Here is a 21,106-nt window from a genome sequence, read left to right as displayed (position 1 = left end):
AAAACACGCGCAAGAGATAGAGAATTGTCCCCAAACACCTCTTGCAATAATTTATAGCATTCAGTCGAAGTTTTTTTTCAATTTCGTCCTTGGAAAAATTACGGATCTTTAGCCATTGGGCATAACCCGCCCCTGGCTTTCAGATAGTAGTATGAACACATGTATTATTTGATATTAATATTGAAAGTAAAAGTAATTAAAAGCAAAATTCATTCATCTCCTATTCAGATTGGACTCCAAGAAATACTGAAGATTCCTAATAATATCGAAAATATTTTTTTCAATTCTTTCAACCGCTCTATCGCGGATATGGTAAGACTTATGAAAAAAAGTGTAGATACATTTTTTGTAGATAATTTTATGATCTACAATTTTTGTCGGATATATTTTTGCTGTAAAACTCACCGTTTAGCTGAAAAACGCGTAAAACATATTTTTGCAAACTTTCACCATCAATAAAATTTTTTTCAAAAGGGGGATTGATGGGGACTTTTCACAATTCATTTATAATAGTATTTTTAACGTTCATACAAATTTTTAGCTCTATGGGAATTTTCGTTACCTTAGTTCTATTTCAAAGACTAATTTGACTGGACTATTAATGGCTGCTTGGGTATCAGGGATTTTAGTTTTGAACCGTAAACCCCCTATTCCAGTTCCGTATACTGTTTTCTAAAATTCGAAAACTCGGTTATATAAATTGAGTTATTTTCTTTCGGACACCTCGTATAATCTTCGTATTATATACCAGTAGTCGTTGAAATAACCTTGATAATGGGTTAGTGCTATATCATCACTTTACCGGTACTAGTTTTTTTGTTTTTTTAGTTTTTAATGGCGTTAGATACAGACTAAAATAATGTTTTTATTAACATTGAACTGGTTACCGATAAAACACAAGTGACACGTCTTTGTAAGTTGTTTTACAGGTTATGTAATGAAATGTGTTTCCATACAAGTTTCGTTTCGAAAAAGTTCAACTGCATTTTTTGAGATGTGCTATTTCGATTAAATTTTAGAACTATACGTTAAATAATTTTTCACAACTTTTAAACTCGTTCGGACAAAACCCGGACGGGTCGTTCGGCCGGACCGTGTGTGCCCGGCCTTAGAACGTACAAAGTTCGCTGTTTCGAATAAAACAACCTGGGGTTTTAAATATGATGATTATTATTTCAACATTTACGTTTAATATCAAAAAATGGATTTCTAGTCTGTAATTAATACGAATTAAAATTGTTATGTCAACTTTTCTATTTTAATATAACGACGAGTTTTCATAATAATTATCGGAAAATTGGTATTACGTAAGAAGATAATTGATTCAATTTAATTGTTGGCCTAATACCGATGACCCTTAGATTACGAAAAAACAACCGGTATATTCAGTAATATTTAGTATATATACAGGATGTCCTACGACGAGTTAAAACTACCTGTATACGGCAAAATACTTATAGTAGAATCATGAAAATTTCCATATTTGAGTTTTCGTATACGATCTTTTTAACTAAAATATTTTCAAAGATGGCCGACTTCCGGTTCTAACGGAAATCGACTATAACTTTGTTATTTTAAATAAAACACCCTGTATATTAATACATTTTTGAAATCTACGTAAAATTTTAATATAGTTTTGTCTAAAAACTTTTTTCGAAAAATGCATACTTTTTGAGTTATTAGTTTTTTTTTGTAAAAATTTGAACCCTTATAAATTATTTTTTTACGAGAACACCCTTAAAGATATGAAAATGGTTTTTATTCTGTTACTTTTAGGAAGGTCAGATGTATTTGAATCTATGTTGAAAAATTTCTTATTTTATACAGGGTGCCTATAAAAAGTGTTCAAAGTTTAACTACATAAATATCAAATTTCTTTATTTTTTTAAGGAGAATCACCCTGTTTTTTCTATTTTAATGCATTCGGGGGTGTCAAATAAATCATTTCATGTATACCATCCTATACCTAAAGCTTGGTTAACCAGATATTAAATGTTTTCTGTCAATTTTTACAGATACAGGTGTGGTCTAAATTTTATTTTGACCCGTTAACTTTTGCTTCAAATGAACCGTATACATTTAATTTTTAGTGACGGTGCGATTTTTGACGTTTACAGACATTTGCGTAGAAAACTGTCATTTACAAAGAATGTTGACAGCGCGATTTTTGACGTTTATACACATGGGCGTAGAAAACTGTCATTTACAAAGAATGTTGACAGCGCGATTTTTGACGTTTATACACATGGGCCTAGAAAACTGTCATTTACAAAGAATGTTGACAGAGCGATTTTTGACGTTTACACACATGCGCGTAGAAAAAAATCATAACGTTTCTGTTTGCCTAATATTAAATACAACTATTTAAAATTGATTCAGTTTATACGAAGCTGTATAGTATGAAAACCTTCACGGTAGGCTGATCACTTCAATTACCTGCATACACACACACACACACACGTCGAGTGCAAAATATGTGAACCGATTTAATAGATCTACCACATATTTATGTACTATATCAACTAGTGTTATAATGGCGGCTAGTATTGTAGATAATAGTTAATTAAAACGAAAAAAAAAAAAATGATCTACAAACTCGTTACGTCGTTACGTCTTTTTGTTTTGGTTTGTTCTCAAACACTAGAATTTATATATCGAATACTGTTATTGACTGTTTTTAGTTTAAAACTGATATTTGTAATCTTCTAGTTTCAGGGTAGGATAATACTCAATGGCTGAATGGCCTTGGGAGGTGCCAGATGGAAGCGAAATCAAATGTCGTGATAGTGCCATGGCTTCCAGTGGTACTGTTTGTTATAACGCTTTATCCAATGGAAATTACATCGGCAGCGACGCTGATCGTTACCAGACACAACAATGGAGATATATTTACTCAAATGACAGGTAATATTAGTTGAAAAATAAAACATATCTTCCTTACGAGACTCGTATATAACTTCCCTTTTCTCTTTTTCCCGTTTCCCGAACTTCGAAAAAGTTAAAAAGATTAAAGCGTCATGGCTGGAAATTGATTCGTTTCTTCATTAAATCGGAATCTTTTCGGATAACCCTCGTATTCTAAACATTTATGATCCGTTTTTATTTCAATATGCATTTCAAATTCAAATCCATTTGTTTTGTTTTCGAAACCTCGAAATACAATGGGTACATCAGTGGTTCAAACGCGTGGTAGTCGCGGGGTGTTAAGTCCGGACTGTAGGGGGACTATTCTAGTATCTACCGCGCCGGTTCTGATATTGTATCGAGCATAAAACGCGCGGTATCCCGAAGGGTTCGTAGATGACGGACTCTAATGTCGAACTCCTCCAAAATGAGTTGTTCGAAGCGACGAATTTTGTCTGGTGTGATACTGGTTGGCGGTCGACGATCGTGCGGCTCATTCTCGACGATTTTGCGGTCGTTTTTGAAGCGCTTCAGTTTATTCAAATACGATAGAAAAATTCAGGCGGTTACTATCGAATTTATTTTGTAAACTATGAAAAATCCGTGTTTTTAATATAAAAAACCGAGTGGATTCACCTCGGGATTGGTCCCATTCGATTTATGGCAAAAAACACATCAAGTTAAACTGCTTTTATTAAATTTTCGAAAAAAATGATGTTAAAACGTGTCAGCGTTTATAGCGTTTGTTTCGATCATATTTGAACCGCCCTCGTATGTACAAAAAAAGTTGTGACCACTTTCCAAACTTCATTATTGTGAATTTTAACGTTCAAAACATAAAAATTGGTAAAGAAACTTTGATTTAGTTCATTTTTAAGTAATCCAATCAATAATTTCTTTCATTTCGAAAATAATTGTTAACGCGTGTCAGCGTTTATAGCGTTTGTTTCGATCATATTTGAACCGCCCTCGTATGTACAAAAAAAGTTGTGACCACTTTCCAAACTTCATTATTGTGAATTTTAACGTTCAAAACATAAAAATTGGTAAAGAAACTTTGATTTAGTTCATTTTTAAGTAATCCAATCAATAATTTCTATCATTTTGAAAATAATTGTTAACGCGTGTCAGTTTTTGTTGGTAACCAAGTTTATTATCTTCCAAATTGACTTGTTTATTCTACGATGCTAACTACTGTCATTTTCCTAATTAATCCATTGGTAAGTATGTAAATGAATAGTAACTAATATGCTAATTCGATAAAGGAACGTGTGGAATTATTTACAAAACAGATATTGAAATAAAATAAAAGTTATCGAGACGTTTCTCTTCAAATTCAAAAACCATTCAAAATTCATTAACAGACGATATCGATTTGATATTTAGATAATCGATTTTCCAAATTCCGAAATATTTTACCAAAAATAATTCGTATCTATATACAGGACGTCCGAAATAACAGTTAGACAAATCAAAGAAACAAATCAGATCTGGACGACCAATTGCGTGGACAATTTCCGATTCCCTCGTCTCCAACACGCCATCTCGAACTTTTATTACCAAAGAAGAAAGTCAAACCGATGTTTTTGAAGCGCCCGAAGATCGATTGACTCTTCTTTTGAGTGGAAATTCCACTGGAGGCTTCAAATTGAAATCTTCAACACATACAGATACCTCACCAGTTTTTTAGCGATCCAATCGAAAAACAGCTTTTGTCCAGATGTCAAAACGTAATCAACTGCCTCCAAAAGTTTTTTTATTTCTTAACAATGCACCTGGTCGTCTACCAATACTGGTTCCACAACGGGGTTTGGAAATAGAGGTGACCAGGGAGCTGTACCTTACATTTGGTCAACTGGAACATATGAAGCAGGATAAAAATCTGCTCCAGCTGGGAATATTTGGCCCGATGTGGTAGAAGCACCGAGCTGAGTTCAATATACACGTGGTTGAAGATATAGTTGTTATGATGCAGGGGTCCGAGCTTGGAAATAGGAGGAGGAAGTTAATGAACAAGTGTAATCCATTGGTTTAGATATGTTGGAAAGAAGGATCGGTGCGGAATACACATGTCCAGCACGTTTCCAGGTTCTTTCCGATCTGCAAATCCGGCTCGCTACATTCGCACAAAAACGAAAGCTATAACTCGACAGTAGGTACCGATGATACGATTTGAGAAGAGAAATCACGTGTTCGGGTCTTTTCCCGTCGTTACGAAGGGAAAAATCGCGAAGGATTCAATTTGAAGTAGCAGTTCAAACAATTCCTCAATTCTCCAATGAAGAGGAGTAAAAACAACAGATCCTCGTGATTTAATTTTGTTTAATTGTCTTATTATCGTCCTGATTTATCGCGGCTACACAATGTACTTCCTATTCAATCTGTCAGATAATCGTCCGACTGTATGATCGGAAGGATACGTGTGTGCCGGCCTTAAAGCGAGGTATTATTCTACATTGTATAAATCGCGAAGGCAACAATGTAATTTTCCAAATGACATGAAAATCCTACGTGAATAATATACGTCCTTAATTAATAAACTTATCGCTAATAACGAACAAACTTATTCGAGTCGTTGGAAATGTTTAAAGCGATTCTACTAAAAGGTTAACAAGCTATTGACAGTACGGCTTCTAGTTTTGAGGTTAAAACACCACGCATCAACAACTAACATTTAATTTCGCGGTAATCGCCGTTTATATCGGTACTATATATTCATAAACATAAATAATCAAGTAAATAATAATTATTTTTCGATTTTCTAGTTATCTCGATGTAAATTTGTACTTGAATGTTATGATGTTAAATCTGCATTCTTACAAGAAATAAAATCTTTCAGTAGTTCTCTGTATGTCTTAATGAGAAGTAGATAAATAAATAAAAGTTGTTAATTCTGTATTTACATACCGAAAGTTACGTTTTGAGTGTTCCGTGTAGCGAAAGTGACAGTTCCGTACTGCAAAACGCTCTCGGATCGTTCTGGAGTGACTCTAGCCACTTCAATGTTGACAGTTGGCAGTTTCACTTCGATGAATTTTTAATTTTCTGTCATTATTTGTTTTATCCGAAGTTTTGACTTGAATTAATGTAAAACAATGAATGATGATGAAAAGGAATTTACGCCTGAAGAAGCGGACACGTTTTTGAGGTGCCTAAATTATAAATATTAGGACTTATTGGAAGTGGTGTGATTCTTCTAGGTACGCTTATGATGACTAAACAGTAAACTTAATATATCTCGGAAAGAAGAATCCTGACATGTCAGATGCCTGCCGGTATCATTGTTCGAATCTGTTTCTTACAAATCCTTGTAGTTACATACCTTTAGAGAGAGCGCGTGTTAGTAGCCATTTCCTCAATAAAATGTAAATGGTCATTGAAAAATAACAAGTTTTTCCTCATTTGTTTGTAAAATATGAATTAGTTATACGAGTACCGTTGGAAAAACAGTTTGTCATTCATACGAGTGAAATGAGAAAAATTCTAATAATGAAAATTGTTCGAACGTATTAAAATATGGTACAATTGACAGATGTCATCAAGAAACATTCAATTATGAAGTATCCAGCTACTGTAAACAAATCAGTTTATCTGGTGAATGTTTATCTGGTGAATAAACTTATTGATTGTTTTGAAATGGGAAAAACTGTAAATGGCGAGTTATTGCAACTTTTGAGCGACGAAAATAAGTAAAAACTGTCGAATTTGACTAAGAAGAAAGCGGCAGCTATTTGAATTATTACTTCATGCACCGTATTCGACAGATTTAACCTCCTCGGATTATTTTCTGCTCCCAGACGATATCGGAAATTTATGCCTTATTTGATGAGCTCGACGATTCTTATTATAAAAAATTATCAAACATCGCAAGAAAAATTATATTTTTGTGTTTTTTTTTTATTGAACCAGGTACTTCTGGGACTATCCTCGTATAGGGGTATATATTGAAGTGCAGTACGAATTCAAATGAAAATTTATTAACAATTTTTTACATATCATGTTTTAATCCTGAAGATTATTGTTAGTTTTTTATAGTAGAAGCTGTAAAATATTTTTCGCGAACATTGTTATGCTTTAACCCCGGTAATCGTATTCAAACCAGTTTCAACTAAAACAGGTTAAAGTGTGTTAATGTTTCTTGAATGCTTAGCACACAATAACAATGTTTTATCATGATATAAAAGTTTCATGACTTTACATGTCTTTAGACATTATCATTTATTCAATCATTCATTTATTCGATTTCTAACGTGTCGGTTCGTCCATAAATCCATAAATATGAATCGATTATTAGAAAAACTTTCTAAGTTCGGTCAAAGTACAATTTATGATGATAAATAACCTCATAAATAATAAAATATCGAATAATCATTGCTTTCGCCTGTATTTTAAATAAATTGCCACTGAAACATTCATACAAACACATTCACAATTTCTCGGGGTCTTTCATCGCATCCGAGTTATATCACTGCATTAAACGAAAAAAATCGATTAAAAATCATCAAACAATCACATGTCTATAACGTTTTGAAAGACCCTGTATACGAAGAGTATTCGATGGACACGTATCAGTGTCAACTGTCAATACAGTACGGAATGTGTTTAAAAAGCAGATTTCAGTGTAGTACGGAGCGTATTCGATGGATCCGTATCCGTGTCAGCTGTCAATACAGTACGAATGTGTTTAAAATGAGATTTCAGTGTAGTACGGAGCGTATTCGATGGATCTGTATCCGTGTCAGCTGTCTATACAGTACAAATGTGTTTAAAAAGCAGATTTCAGTGTAGTACGGAGCGTATTCGATGGATACGTATCCGTGTCAGCTGTCAATACAGTACGAATGTGTTTAAAATGAGATTTCAGTGTAGTACGGAGCGTATTCGATGGATACGTATCCGTGTCAGCTGCCTATACAGTACGAATGTGTTTAAAAAGCAGATTTCAGTGTAGTACGGAGCGTATTCGATGGATACGTATCCGTGTCAGCTGTCAATACAGTACGGAATGTGTTTAAAAAGCAGATTTCAGTGTAGTACGGAGCGTATTCGATGGATCCGTATCCGTGTCAGCTGTCAATACAGTACGAATGTGTTTAAAATGCAGATTTCAGTGTAGTACGGAGCGTATTCGATGGATACGTATCCGTGTTAGCTGTCAATATAGTACGGAATGTGTTTAAAATGCAGATTTCAGTGTAGTACGGAGCGTATTCGATGGATCCGTATCCGTGTCAGCTGTCAATACACAGTAAATCTAATCTAAAGAAACGTAAATACTATGAACGAAACAAGATAAAATCGACTTTTCAATAATATTTACGAAATATGTATTGTGTATTTTCAGGACCAGATACAAAATGCATGCCGGATACTTGCGTAGGTATAAGCAGCGGCACTGCTACTGCATTATCCGATCAAGATATGTGTACATGTCGGTGCCATCCTCATCTACCGGCCTTCAGAGAAGATCTTCATATCTGCGTAGATGACATTCACGGTACGTATTCCGTACGTTTTCTAATCAGACGGTTGCGAATTAAAACCTACTGTAGACCAATTGAAACAATACAAAAATTCTTAGTTCGCTTCATAAACATTTCCTCGAAAAAATGTGTTTACGGTTGAATAAGCATCAGCGATTGGTCGAAGGCGAACGAACGATTCAATTTACGTCTAGTATCAGTGCGAAAATCTAACGAAATCCGTTCGAGAGTGCATAAAATCGTTCTAACAATTTTTTTAAGATGTACCTTACGATATTTACACGTATAATTATTTCCACGCAATATTAATAGGTTAGTTAGCATATGGAATTCTAAATAAAACTATACGGAACGTCTACGAATCGATTATGAATCTGGTTAATCGATATTTTCGTTTTTGTCTATTCATCTACAAACGAGAATGGTTCTAGAAGCGCCTGGATTGATCTAGAGATGGCGGTAGTTGCTTGAAAAGTACGTTTCAAGTTCGAAGACCCCGAGTTGTATTTGGATTTAGCCCAACCAGAGTTTGCAGAGTTTGAGCGCGTCCAATTGGTCCCGAATTTATTCGGAATTTGATATTTCGAACAAAACTATCGTCGAATTCGTTTTCTCGATCTCACTTTTCGAAAGTAACAAAAGAATTGGACTGGAACGTGTTCGATCAACTTCAGTACATCCCGGATTTTGCTCCTAGCGATTTTCCGTTTTATTGTTAAACGCAGATTTTTGTTGAAAAATCTTTGACCACCGAGACGATTTTTCAAGTATGGAAACAGAAAATAATCCGAGGGGGTTAAATCTGCCGAGTAGGTAGAAAATTCGAACTTTAATTCATTAATTTTCGGCACCGCAATCACGGATGTGTGAGTTGGTGCGATAACTTGATTAAACAACCTTTCTTCGTAGCCAAATGCTTGGTTTCTTCATTTCAAACGATTCAATAATACTCGTCGTTGATGGTTTTTCCTTTTTCAACATGGCGAATGAAAATTATCCCACGCGCACACCAAAAAACCAACGCCATGACTTTTCCTGTTGATAGAACGATTTTTGGTTTCTTCGGAGCTGGTTCTACCTTTTCAATCCATTTTTTCGTTTCTGATGGACCCACGTTTCATCCATGGTTATGAAAACGGTGCGAAAATTCGGCTTTATAGCCAAATACTCGATGGAAACATCTTCTAGACGTAGATAACCGAACGGAACTTACTTCGTGGATATACCTCGTATATTATCCTATAATTCGTGTTTAATTACTTTGTAGTAACTAATAATTATCGCGATCAATTTATTTGGATTAAAAACGAAGATGATATTGGGGGTTTAATTGATGATTAAAACTCGATATTTTTTTTTCTTTTGCGCTTTTTTCTAGTTACCATAAAAGGTATTATGTTGTTATTTAAGTTTTACGACAATTCTCGTCGAAAGATTATTCTATACGGTAACTTCCAGTTACGTGACACTATTTTAGTTATTCTTTGAATAAAAATTTCCGATTTATTCCTATACCTACGAAGAATACGCGGTACAAAGGAATTTAACGTGTTTTTATTAAACATAAAATTGATTACGTAAAAAGGTTTAAAGTTGTTAACGAAGAATTATATCTCAAAGAAATAAACCGCGATCGAAAGTTTTAAAGTGAAACCCAACGAAAATTACAAGAAATATCGATAAGAAATTAGCAGTTAATTCTGTATTTAAATCCCCTCGATTCTCTAACCGTTCGTAAGAAATTTTCTTCGTCAATCATAGACTAAGAATCGTCGGCTGTTATATCACAGAAAACTGATCTATTGATCCCACTACAAAACGTGGATAGAGATTTTCAATAACCCATAACGAGGGGCCCAGTATTGACCCAGAATTGAGCCAAGTATGTACAACTCTGGCCCTAACTTGGAAGCCGTTATTGGCCCAGATGGTAGCAATGTACCTCGCTCGCACTGCATCCCTGGACCAGACCTCGTTGTCTAGGAAAACCAAAGATTGATCTGCATCTCTGGACCAGACCTCGTTGTCTAGGAAAACCAAAGATTGATCTGCATCTCTGGACCAGGCCTGGTTATCTAGATAAAACCAAGATTGGTCTGCATCCCTAGGCCAGATCTAGTTGTCTAGGAAAACCAAAGACTGGTCTGCATCCCTGGACCAGGCCTGGGCGCTTGTAAAAATACATTTTCAATATATAGTGTTATGACAAATTTGCTGTTTAGATATTAGAATAAAATTTTATATAGTTATTCAGAGTTTTCCTAAATCTGGTTGACTATTGACTGATTACCCAAACTTCAGCCAGGCTTGGGCCATTATCGGTTTGCCAAGGCCGCGTTGGCCTAAGCTAAGCCCCGTCGTTCAAGTCCGGGGGCTTCTACATGGGAATACCTGTACGCCGAATTATCGTAGTTGATCTTAGGTACTGATAGGTTGTTACACCTTCTTTTCCAATGCTTTTTCCACTGTTTTGTAGCTGATACCACAGAAGGGTTCAACTCCCATGAAGAATTAGTCCGTCCTTACTTTAGAGGAAAGTTTTTTCAATCCCGAAATGCCCAACTAGTCGGTGAATATTTAGATTTATGATTTAAATGTAGTACGAAGGGTTATTTGTCTATACCACCCTTAATTCGCTTTAAAAATAGGTGGTGTGGGAATGGAACGAATATAATTGCGTTTCATTATTACCTTAACACGCGTATTTACGTTTCTACAAATAAATCACAAACTGAATACTAGATTTCTCAATTAACGGCGTGTTTAACAAAACTTTGCGATGTTTATTGTTATTGCCTTATTGAAAAACTTCAATCGACCGTTAGATGGTTTGAAAGTTTATGCGAGATATCTACCTTCGATGACCTTTGAATTGTCGAAGAAGAAAATTTCTTTGTAACGTCCCGAACGGAAAATATTCGCTCATCAATATGTCCGCCGTGTCTTGTTTAATAGATTTCAACAAAAGAAACCGACTACAAACAAATTCTTCTATGCGTTACGAGGGTTTTTCGAAAAAATACGCTAGAAATATTCGTACAAATAAATCCGGTCTCGTAATGATGAATCAACTCAAATATTTTCAAGTGAAACCACCAAAAGTTTATTATTTTCTTGAACTAGTCCAAATACCACGAGGAACAGTCTCTGGAATTTACAAAGACTGACTTCAATCATCTAAATCATCTTCAACAGGTGCACTGGAAGTGATTCCACGTCTCCAAGTGGTACTGGAAACCGTGGCAGTTGGTTCAAAGACAAACCGTCCCTAAATAAGTTCGAAGATGAAGAAGCGTTACTCGATAAAGATTGTTACCAATTAGAAGAAGAGCTCGCGGGATCTTTGGGTGTTACTCGAGCAGCCGTTTCAAAACGTTTAAAAGCAAGGAAATTGGGTTCCGCGCGAACTCAAGGCGGTTTCGCAAGTCCGAAATGCTGCTGGAACGTCATTTTTGCATCGGATTGTTACTGGTGATGTAAAATGGATCCATTACGACAACCCCAAACGCAAAAAATCAACCAATTCAACGGCAAAGCCGAATATCCGTGGCGCGAAGGTAATGGTAAGATCAGAAGGGTGTGCTGTATTATGAGCTGCTGAATCCTGGTGAAACCATCAAAGGAGAACGCAACCGAACACAATTAATCCGTTTGAAGAGAGCAGTAGCCGAAAAACGCCCGGAATATGCGACCGGACATCCTTCGGTCCCACGGTGCTATTCCGGTTAAGAACTATTTGGAAAAAAGCGGATGGGAAGTTTTACCTCACCCGCCTTATAGTCCACACTTTGCCCCTTGTGACTACCATTTGTCCCAGTCGATGTACACACTGGAAAACGGTTCAAATCAGAGCAAGATATCGAAATATTGACTTGATTCATTCTTGGCTGCCAAGTTGTATCAGTTCTTTTGGGACGGGATCCACAAATTGCCAAAAAAAAATGGATAAAGGTCGTAGCTTCAGATGGGCGGTACTTTTGCGCTTGTTTTTCTTAAATAAACGGTCAAATTTTGAAAAAAAAAACCGCACGAATTAAATTATAGATTATCTTAGATTACGATTTTGGTGGAAGATTTTTGGTGTAGATTTTTTTGAGATACAAATTTCGAGATTCGTTATTTTAACCGTATATATATAATGATTCATCGAAAATAATAATAAATCAGCAGCTGCAACACGTACCAAGGTACTTAGTTTTTAAAATAAAACCTAACGAGAAGGTAACGAAACGTCTGCCGTATTAAACTAACGGAAATAATTAGTTATAAATCAATATTAATTGACTAGTATTATATGTAATTACGCTTTTATTCAACTATTTATGTTTATAATTATTCCTTGGCTTTAGTGTATATTGTATAAAGTGAAGGAAATGAATGAGGGGTCAAAAATCAGCTCATAATTCAATGAAAAAAAATGTACAAAAAATATTTAATGGAAAGAAAAAAAAACCATCAAACCTTTCATCACATCATTTGACCTTTTTAGAACTGTACACTTTATATTTTGTCATATATACGATTGAGCTGGCTTATTAGAGTATAATTAGAGCTGTAGGCGTCGTCTTTTGGCTCAATAGAATGTTTTTTGAGTGAATTAAACACGAAATATATAAAAATGGCCTTGGTAGACATTTTACATTAAAAACGTGCTTTTGTTATAACAAAATCCCGGTTTATATTCGAACCACCCTCGTATTCGATTTAAAACAATTCAAACTGTCATTATCTTGTCAATATTTTGGGATTAATTCATAATTTACGTGATAGTTGTAAATAAATTTTGATTTATTTAATAATTTAGTCGATATCTTCGGAAAAATCAATCCAATCATTTGCTAAACATTTAAAGTTTTGTTTAGAGAAAATCCCCATCAATTGAATGTGTTTTTTAAAGAGATTTACAAGATTTTGAAAATTCGTCGTGGCCAGAAAGACCTGAATTAATCACTGAAGTGATTCGCATCAAATGAAATTTTGTTATAACAAAATCCCGGTTTATATTCGAACCACCCTCGTATTCGATTTAAAACAATTCAAACTGTCATTATCTTGTCAATATTTTGGGATTAATTCATAATTTACGTAATATTTTTAGATAAAATTTGATTTACTTAATAATTTAGCGAATAATCTGTATAACTGAATTTATCAGGATCGTATTTGAATTTTCGTAAAATCTAATTTGCTTAGATGGGATGCCTGTTCCTTTCGTAGACCATAACTTGCGTCGATTAGTTTTACGAGGGAGGAAATGGAGTATTGCAGCACCCGAATTCGAAAATTTAAAGTCGATATCTTCGGAAAAATCAATCCCATCATTTGCTAAACATTTGTTTGGAGAAAATCCCCATCAACTGAATGTATTTTTTAAAGAGATTTACAAGATTTTGGAAATTCGTCGGAAATTTCTTCTTGGCCACAGGGACCTGAATTTTGTTATAACAAAATCCCGGTTTATATTCGAACCACCCTCGTATTCGATTTAAAACAATTCAAACTGTCATTATCTTGTCAATATTTTGGGATTAATTCATAATTTACGTAATATTTTTAGATAAAATTTTGATTTATTATATAAATTAGCGAATAATCTGTACAATTGAATTTATCAGGATCGTATTTGAATTTTTGTAGTACGAATAATTCCTATACTTTTATAAAATAATAATAACCTATTAAGATGTTTACATATCGTTCGTTATAAATCTGAATGTCGCGTATTATAAAACTGTTATTGCGGTTATCAGAAAAGGCGATGATGTGTCATAAATTTACGAAGAAGATCACCACTCGACAACGGAACGGTTAAAAGAATTAACCGGCGAACGCTTGCAATGTGTTTATGTTCAGTTAACGTTGTCTTAAATAATTGGAAACGTGCCCGAGGCTCGTCGAAACTCACTATATAGTCCGTGGGCGCGAGGCAAAAATAACGCGCCTTCATCACTAACTTAACCACGTTCAGAAAAATGTTGAATGAACTAAGGTATACTTTGGGATGAAATTAGGGTCGAAATTCTCTCATATAAAAAGTTGTAGGCAAAATTGAAATGGTGAAAAATGAATTAACGTTTCCGAAAAGACTTAAAATCGCCGCCAAACACGAACAATACGAGGTAACCACAACCGATTCGAGTTGCTGGATTGAACTAAGACAATCTGAAGGTTTTGGCGCTCCTAGCGGTTGTTCTGAGAAACTTAGAGGAACGAAATTGAGCACGGAAACGAAATATGGAGCCTTTATTTTAGAGCAATGAATATTCGTAGCGTTCAGGTGTTTTTAAGTGGTTTCAATTCCACCGAGAAGATGATTCACGTTTGGGCTTTTCTAGTTACGTCGAAAAGTGATGGAAATATCGAAAAAAATCAGTCATTTGGTGGTTTTTAAGGGTAGTTACATATAAAAAATTAAAATATTACTTACATTCTAAAAAAAAACGACAATTTCACATGTTTTAACATACTGAGCCCTATAACAACTTCCATTTAATAATTTGCAATTTTTTTTTCATTCTGAGGGGTTGTTTTTAAGGGTAAAATATCAAAATATTAAAATCATTATACAAAACAATCAACATTTATTACATTTGAACATAACTCAAGCCAATTACTGTTTTAATTCGTTAATTTTCAATTAATTGGAGTAAAGGGTGATTTTCACCCCTTAAAAATAAAAAGCATACTTTGCGATAAAATCAGGTTTGAAGAAGAGGGTAAGATGAACTTAATTCCAAATTTTCAAGAAGATCGACGACGGTCTTAAGGGGAAAATCGCGATTTTTGGAAAATGAATTTTTCTGGCACACACTTTATATAGTGGTTGTTAAAATGGAAAATCCAAAAATTGCAGTTTGCGTTGGCGTACGGACTATAATATAAGTGTACGTATTGTAATATTGGGCATCTAGTAAATTAGAAACGACTTGGTACCTAATAATAATTATCATGAATGTTTGATGACAAATACGATTTAGTCGACTAGAATGCAAATAATCGAATCATTAAAACGACTATGTAAACGTCGAATGAAACAACGGTTTATATAATTGAAAAATATTTTTCCTTCGATCGTGTTTTCAATAATGTATCGTCACCCTCTGCGATAACTGTTTTATTAATAATAGCGGCAGCGAGGCATTTATTTCGATGATATCTAATTGAAAAAAATCTCGAATACAGTACGTCCCAAAAAATATTTAATATAGAAGTCGGAACGTGTCGTATATTTACGAAAAATGACAAAGAAAATTTATCAATAAAAGTAATAATGGATGGGGAAGAAAAGGGTGATAAATCTGTAATTAGGGGGAAGTATCGAGGGGGATTTAAAAAAGGAAGATCAAATTTTTGCGTTAAAAACAATGGTAGATGATAATTTGAAGCTATTATTAATGGATTTTAAATAATAGCAAAATGCAACGTCGCGTCGTGTTCAAAAGTTGTTTTTACTTTTTGAAAAAACCCCTTATAGTACGGTCAATTTATATATTATTTCTCATAATGCTGAAAATCAGTGTTTAAATTATAATTGAACGTAGAATTTGATTGTTTCCCATCAAAATTGTATTCAAGGTCAAAAAAATGAGTTTTTCGCGATTATCAGCAAAACGGTGAGTTTTATCATAAAAATACTCTGGATGAAAATTGTAGATCATAAAATTATCTACAAAAAACGTATTGATACTTTTTTTTCTAAGACCTACCGTTTCTGAGATATAACGATTCAAAAAGTTGTAGACGTTATAGTCCGGTCAATTTAGACATTCGAAATTACATAAATTCCCATTAAACTGAAAATCAGTAAAATTGCTTAAAATATAATTGAAAATTGAATTTGATGGCATTTTCATGTATAAAAAAAACTGTATTCGAGGTCCAATGTCAAAAAAAATGAGTTTTACGCAATTTTCAGCAACACGGTGGGTTTTATCATAAAAATACCTTGGATAAAAATTGTAGATCATAAAATTATCTACAAAAAACGTATTGATACTTTTTTTTCTAAGACCTACCGTTTCTGAGATATAACGATTCAAAAAGTTGTAGACGTTATAGTCCGGTCAATTTAGACATTCGAAATTACATAAATTCCCATTAAACTGAAAATCAGTAAAATTGCTTAAAATATAATTGAAAATTGAATTTGATGGCATTTTCATGTATAAAAAAAACTGTATTCGAGGTCCAATGTCAAAAAAAATGAGTTTTACGCAATTTTCAGCAACACGGTGGGTTTTATCATAAATATACCTTAGATAAAAATTGTAGATCATAAAATTATCTACAAAAAACGTATTGATACTTTTTTTTCTAAGACCTACCGTTTCTGAGATATAACGATTCAAAAAGTTGTAGACATTATAGTTCGGTCAATTTAGACATTCGAAGTTACATAAATTCCCATTAAACTGAAAATCAGTAAAATTGCTTAAAATATAATTGAAAATTGAATTTGATTGCATTTTCATGTATAAAAAAAACTGTATTCGAGGTCCAATGTCAAAAAAAATGAGTTTTACGCAATTTTCAGCAACACGGTGGGTTTTATCATAAATATACCTTAGATAAAAATTGTAGATCATAAAATTATCTACAAAAAACGTATTGATACTTTTTTTTCTAAGACCTACCGTTTCTGAGATATAACGATTCAAAAAGTTGTAGACATTATAGTTCGGTCAATTTAGACATTCGAAGTTACATAAATTCCCATTAAACTGAAAATCAGTAAAATTGCTTAAAATATAATTGAAAATTGAATTTGATTGCATTTTCATGTATAAAAAAAATTGTATTCAGGTCCAATGTCAAAAAATTAGTTTTACGCAATTTTCAGCAAAACGGAGAGTTCTATCATAAAAATACCTTAGATAAAAATCGTAGATCATAAAATTATCTACAAAAAACGTATTAATACTTTTTTTTCTACGACCTACCGTTTCTGAGATATAATGATTCAAAAAGTTGTAGACGTTATAGTTCGGTCAATTTAGACATTCGAAATTACATAAATTCCCATTAAACTGAAAATCAGTAAAATTGCTTAAAATATAATTGAAAATTGAATTTGATTGCATTTTCATGTATAAAAAAAACTGTATTCGAGGTCCAATGTCAAAAAAAATGAGTTTTACGCAATTTTCAGCAACACGGTGGGTTTTATCATAAAAATACCTTGGATAAAAATTGTAGATCATAAAATTATCTACAAAAAACGTATCAATACTTTTTTTTCTACGACCTACCGTTTCTGAGATATAACGATTCAAAAAGTTGTAGACGTTATAGTCCGGTCAATTTAGACATTCGAAATTACATAAATTCCCATTAAACTGAAAATCAGTAAAATTGCTTAAAATATAATTGAAAATTAAATTTGATTGCATTTTCATGTATAAAAAAAACTGTATTCGAGGTCCAATGTCAAAAAAAATGAGTTTTACGCAATTTTCAGCAACACGGTGGGTTTTATCATAAAAATACCTTGGATAAAAATCGTAGATCATAAAATTATCTACAAAAAACGTATTAATACTTTTTTTTCTACGACCTACCGTTTCTGAGATATAATGATTCAAAAAGTTGTAGACGTTATAGTTCGGTCAATTTAGACATTCGAAATTACATAAATTCCCATTAAACTGAAAATCAGTAAAATTGCTTAAAATATAATTGAAAATTGAATTTGATTGCATTTTCATGTATAAAAAAAACTGTATTCGAGGTCCAATGTCAAAAAAAATGAGTTTTACGCAATTTTCAGCAACACGGTGGGTTTTATCATAAAAATACCTTGGATAAAAATCGTAGATCATAAAATTATCTACAAAAAACGTATTAATACTTTTTTTTCTACGACCTACCGTTTCTGAGATATAATGATTCAAAAAGTTGTAGACGTTATAGTTCGGTCAATTTAGACATTCGAAATTACATAAATTCCCATTAAACTGAAAATCAGTAAAATTGCTTAAAATATAATTGAAAATTGAATTTGATTGCATTTTCATGTATAAAAAAAACTGTATTCGAGGTCCAATGTCAAAAAAAATGAGTTTTACGCAATTTTCAGCAACACGGTGGGTTTTATCATAAAAATACTCTGGATGAAAATCGTAGATCATAAAATTATCTACAAAAAACGTATTGATACTTTTTTTTCTAAGACCTACCGTTTCTGAGATATAACGATTCAAAAAGTTGTAGACGTTATAGTCCGGTCAATTTAGACATTCGAAGTTACATAAATTCCCATTAAACTGAAAATCAGTAAAATTGCTTAAAATATAATTGAAAATTGAATTTGATTGCATTTTCATGTATAAAAAAAACTGTATTCGAGGTCCAATGTCAAAAAAATGAGTTTTACGCAATTTTCAGCAACACGGTGGGTTTTATCATAAATATACCTTAGATAAAAATTGTAGATCATAAAATTATCTACAAAAAACGTATTGATACTTTTTTTTCTAAGACCTACCGTTTCTGAGATATAACGATTCAAAAAGTTGTAGACGTTATAGTCCGGTCAATTTAGACATTCGAAGTTACATAAATTCCCATTAAACTGAAAATCAGTAAAATTGCTTAAAATATAATTGAAAATTGAATTTGATTGCATTTTCATGTATAAAAAAAACTGTATTCGAGGTCCAATGTCAAAAAAAATGAGTTTTACGCAATTTTCAGCAACACGGTGGGTTTTATCATAAATATACCTTAGATAAAAATTGTAGATCATAAAATTATCTACAAAAAACGTATTGATACTTTTTTTTCTAAGACCTACCGTTTCTGAGATATAACGATTCAAAAAGTTGTAGACGTTATAGTCCGGTCAATTTAGACATTCGAAGTTACATAAATTCCCATTAAACTGAAAATCAGTAAAATTGCTTAAAATATAATTGAAAATTGAATTTGATTGCATTTTCATGTATAAAAAAAATTGTATTCAGGTCCAATGTCAAAAAATTAGTTTTACGCAATTTTCAGCAAAACGGAGAGTTCTATCATAAAAATACCTTAGATAAAAATCGTAGATCATAAAATTATCTACAAAAAACGTATTAATACTTTTTTTTCTACGACCTACCGTTTCTGAGATATAATGATTCAAAAAGTTGTAGAAGTAATGTATGTAGTTATGCTGTTGGGATGCAACGTGCAGATTTTGCTATGTCGAGGACAAATGGAAAATGAGGATCTTTGGCAATTAGATCAAGTATAAACCTTGAGGATCCTCAGTGCCTCAGTAAAAAACACTATAAATCTGGAACTTGAAGACCTTGAACTCTAAATGAATCTGAACGAGGCTTTAATCGTAGGTATGGAATAGAAAAAAATAATTTTTTCGAAATTTTACGAAACTATCTTATTCGTCTGTTATTATCACATAAAAATAAACCAAAATACGTAAAGATTTAATGCCCATATTCACCTTATGTGGATCCTTCCATTTACTTTGAGTTTTCAACATTAAAAAGTGATTCATGAGGAATGAATCGCATTTTCCCAAGGATTACTTCGTTTAATCATCCAACCGCACTCGTATAATCAATAAATGAAAAGAAAAAATAGAGACAAATAGCATCTACACGTTCCGATGTGGGTATTATAATAATTGCGAATTTTAGATACAAAATTGTGCAAACCGAGATCTCGTTAGAAGGAAATTGATGGTAGTTTCCTGTAAGGCGAATGCCTAGGAGATGTTTTTATGAATAACTGAGACGTGTGTGTGTGTGTGTGTGTGTGTGTGTGTAATTTGCGGTTAGACAATAACACTAGAAGGTCGAAACGTAATTGCAAATCAACTAGGTGAATAGAAAACATCCAAAAGGATCAGAACGAAACGAAATCGTGTACAGGATGTTTCTAAATTCGTATCGATTCAAATATTTTTGCCAGATAGATATTGGATTCTAACGTATAGACTCTAGACCGTACCTCGTATTATTAATCGAATCGAATTTTGTGGAGGAATTAAATTGATTCTTGGCGGAAATGACGAAAGCGACACCTTTGTCGACGGTCAAATCGAACAAGATTACATACTTTTCCGATATTTTCGTTTTCTTGGCCATTTTGGAACCGCTAAATTAACTCAAAAACGCGTGAATTCGACGAAAATTCATTGCTATAGACTTGTCCGAACAAATTATAAGTTTCAGTTGCAGTTTTTCCAATATCGATGTGAAATTTCACAGCAAACTAAAGCAGCGGCTATACTGATTTGTTCACAGATACGATATATATAGGATTCTAATGAATAGACTTTATACCACACGACTAACAGTCGTTTACAAGCGCTAGTCTCGTTACTTACTAGCCACACCTCGTATTAAGAATAATTATTCGTTTTATTGAATTATGCGAAGCATTTGATCTTCTCGATCATCTTGGCCATCTTGAAAACGCTTAAATAACTCAAAAAACACGTGAAATCGACGAAAAATCATTGCTATAGACTCGTCCAAACAAATTATAAATTCCAATTGCAGTTTTTCCAATATCGATGTGAAATTTCACAGCAAACTAAAGCAGCGGCTATACTGATTTGTTCACAGATACGATATATATAGGATTCTAATGAATAGACTTTATACAACACGACTAACAGTCGTTTACAAGCGCTAGTCTCGTTACTTACTAGCCACACCTCGTATTAAGAATAATTATTCGTTTTATTGAATTATGCGAAGCATTTGATCTTC

At 33.2% G+C, this 21,106-nt stretch overlaps 1 protein-coding gene across 2 annotated transcripts in view; it reads left to right on the top strand.

Annotated features, from left to right (window-relative positions):
• The window catches only part of LOC130897849 (uncharacterized), a 69,254-nt gene that overhangs the window by 21,414 nt on the left and 26,734 nt on the right, over nt 1-21,106 (top strand). For both annotated transcript variants that reach the window (XM_057806777.1, XM_057806776.1), the window contains exons 2-3: nt 2,710-2,904; nt 8,249-8,401. In XM_057806777.1, coding sequence (XP_057662760.1) covers nt 2,760-2,904; nt 8,249-8,401 — 298 coding nt within the window. In that variant the 5' untranslated portion in view covers nt 2,710-2,759. The remainder of the gene's footprint in view (nt 1-2,709; nt 2,905-8,248; nt 8,402-21,106) is intronic.

The sequence above is a fragment of the Diorhabda carinulata genome, chromosome 9 (genome assembly GCF_026250575.1).
Source record: "Diorhabda carinulata isolate Delta chromosome 9, icDioCari1.1, whole genome shotgun sequence".
Classification (NCBI taxonomy): domain Eukaryota; kingdom Metazoa; phylum Arthropoda; class Insecta; order Coleoptera; family Chrysomelidae; genus Diorhabda; species Diorhabda carinulata.
Note: the sequence above shows the minus strand (reverse complement) of the source record. Positions and strands in the feature narration are given on the sequence as shown.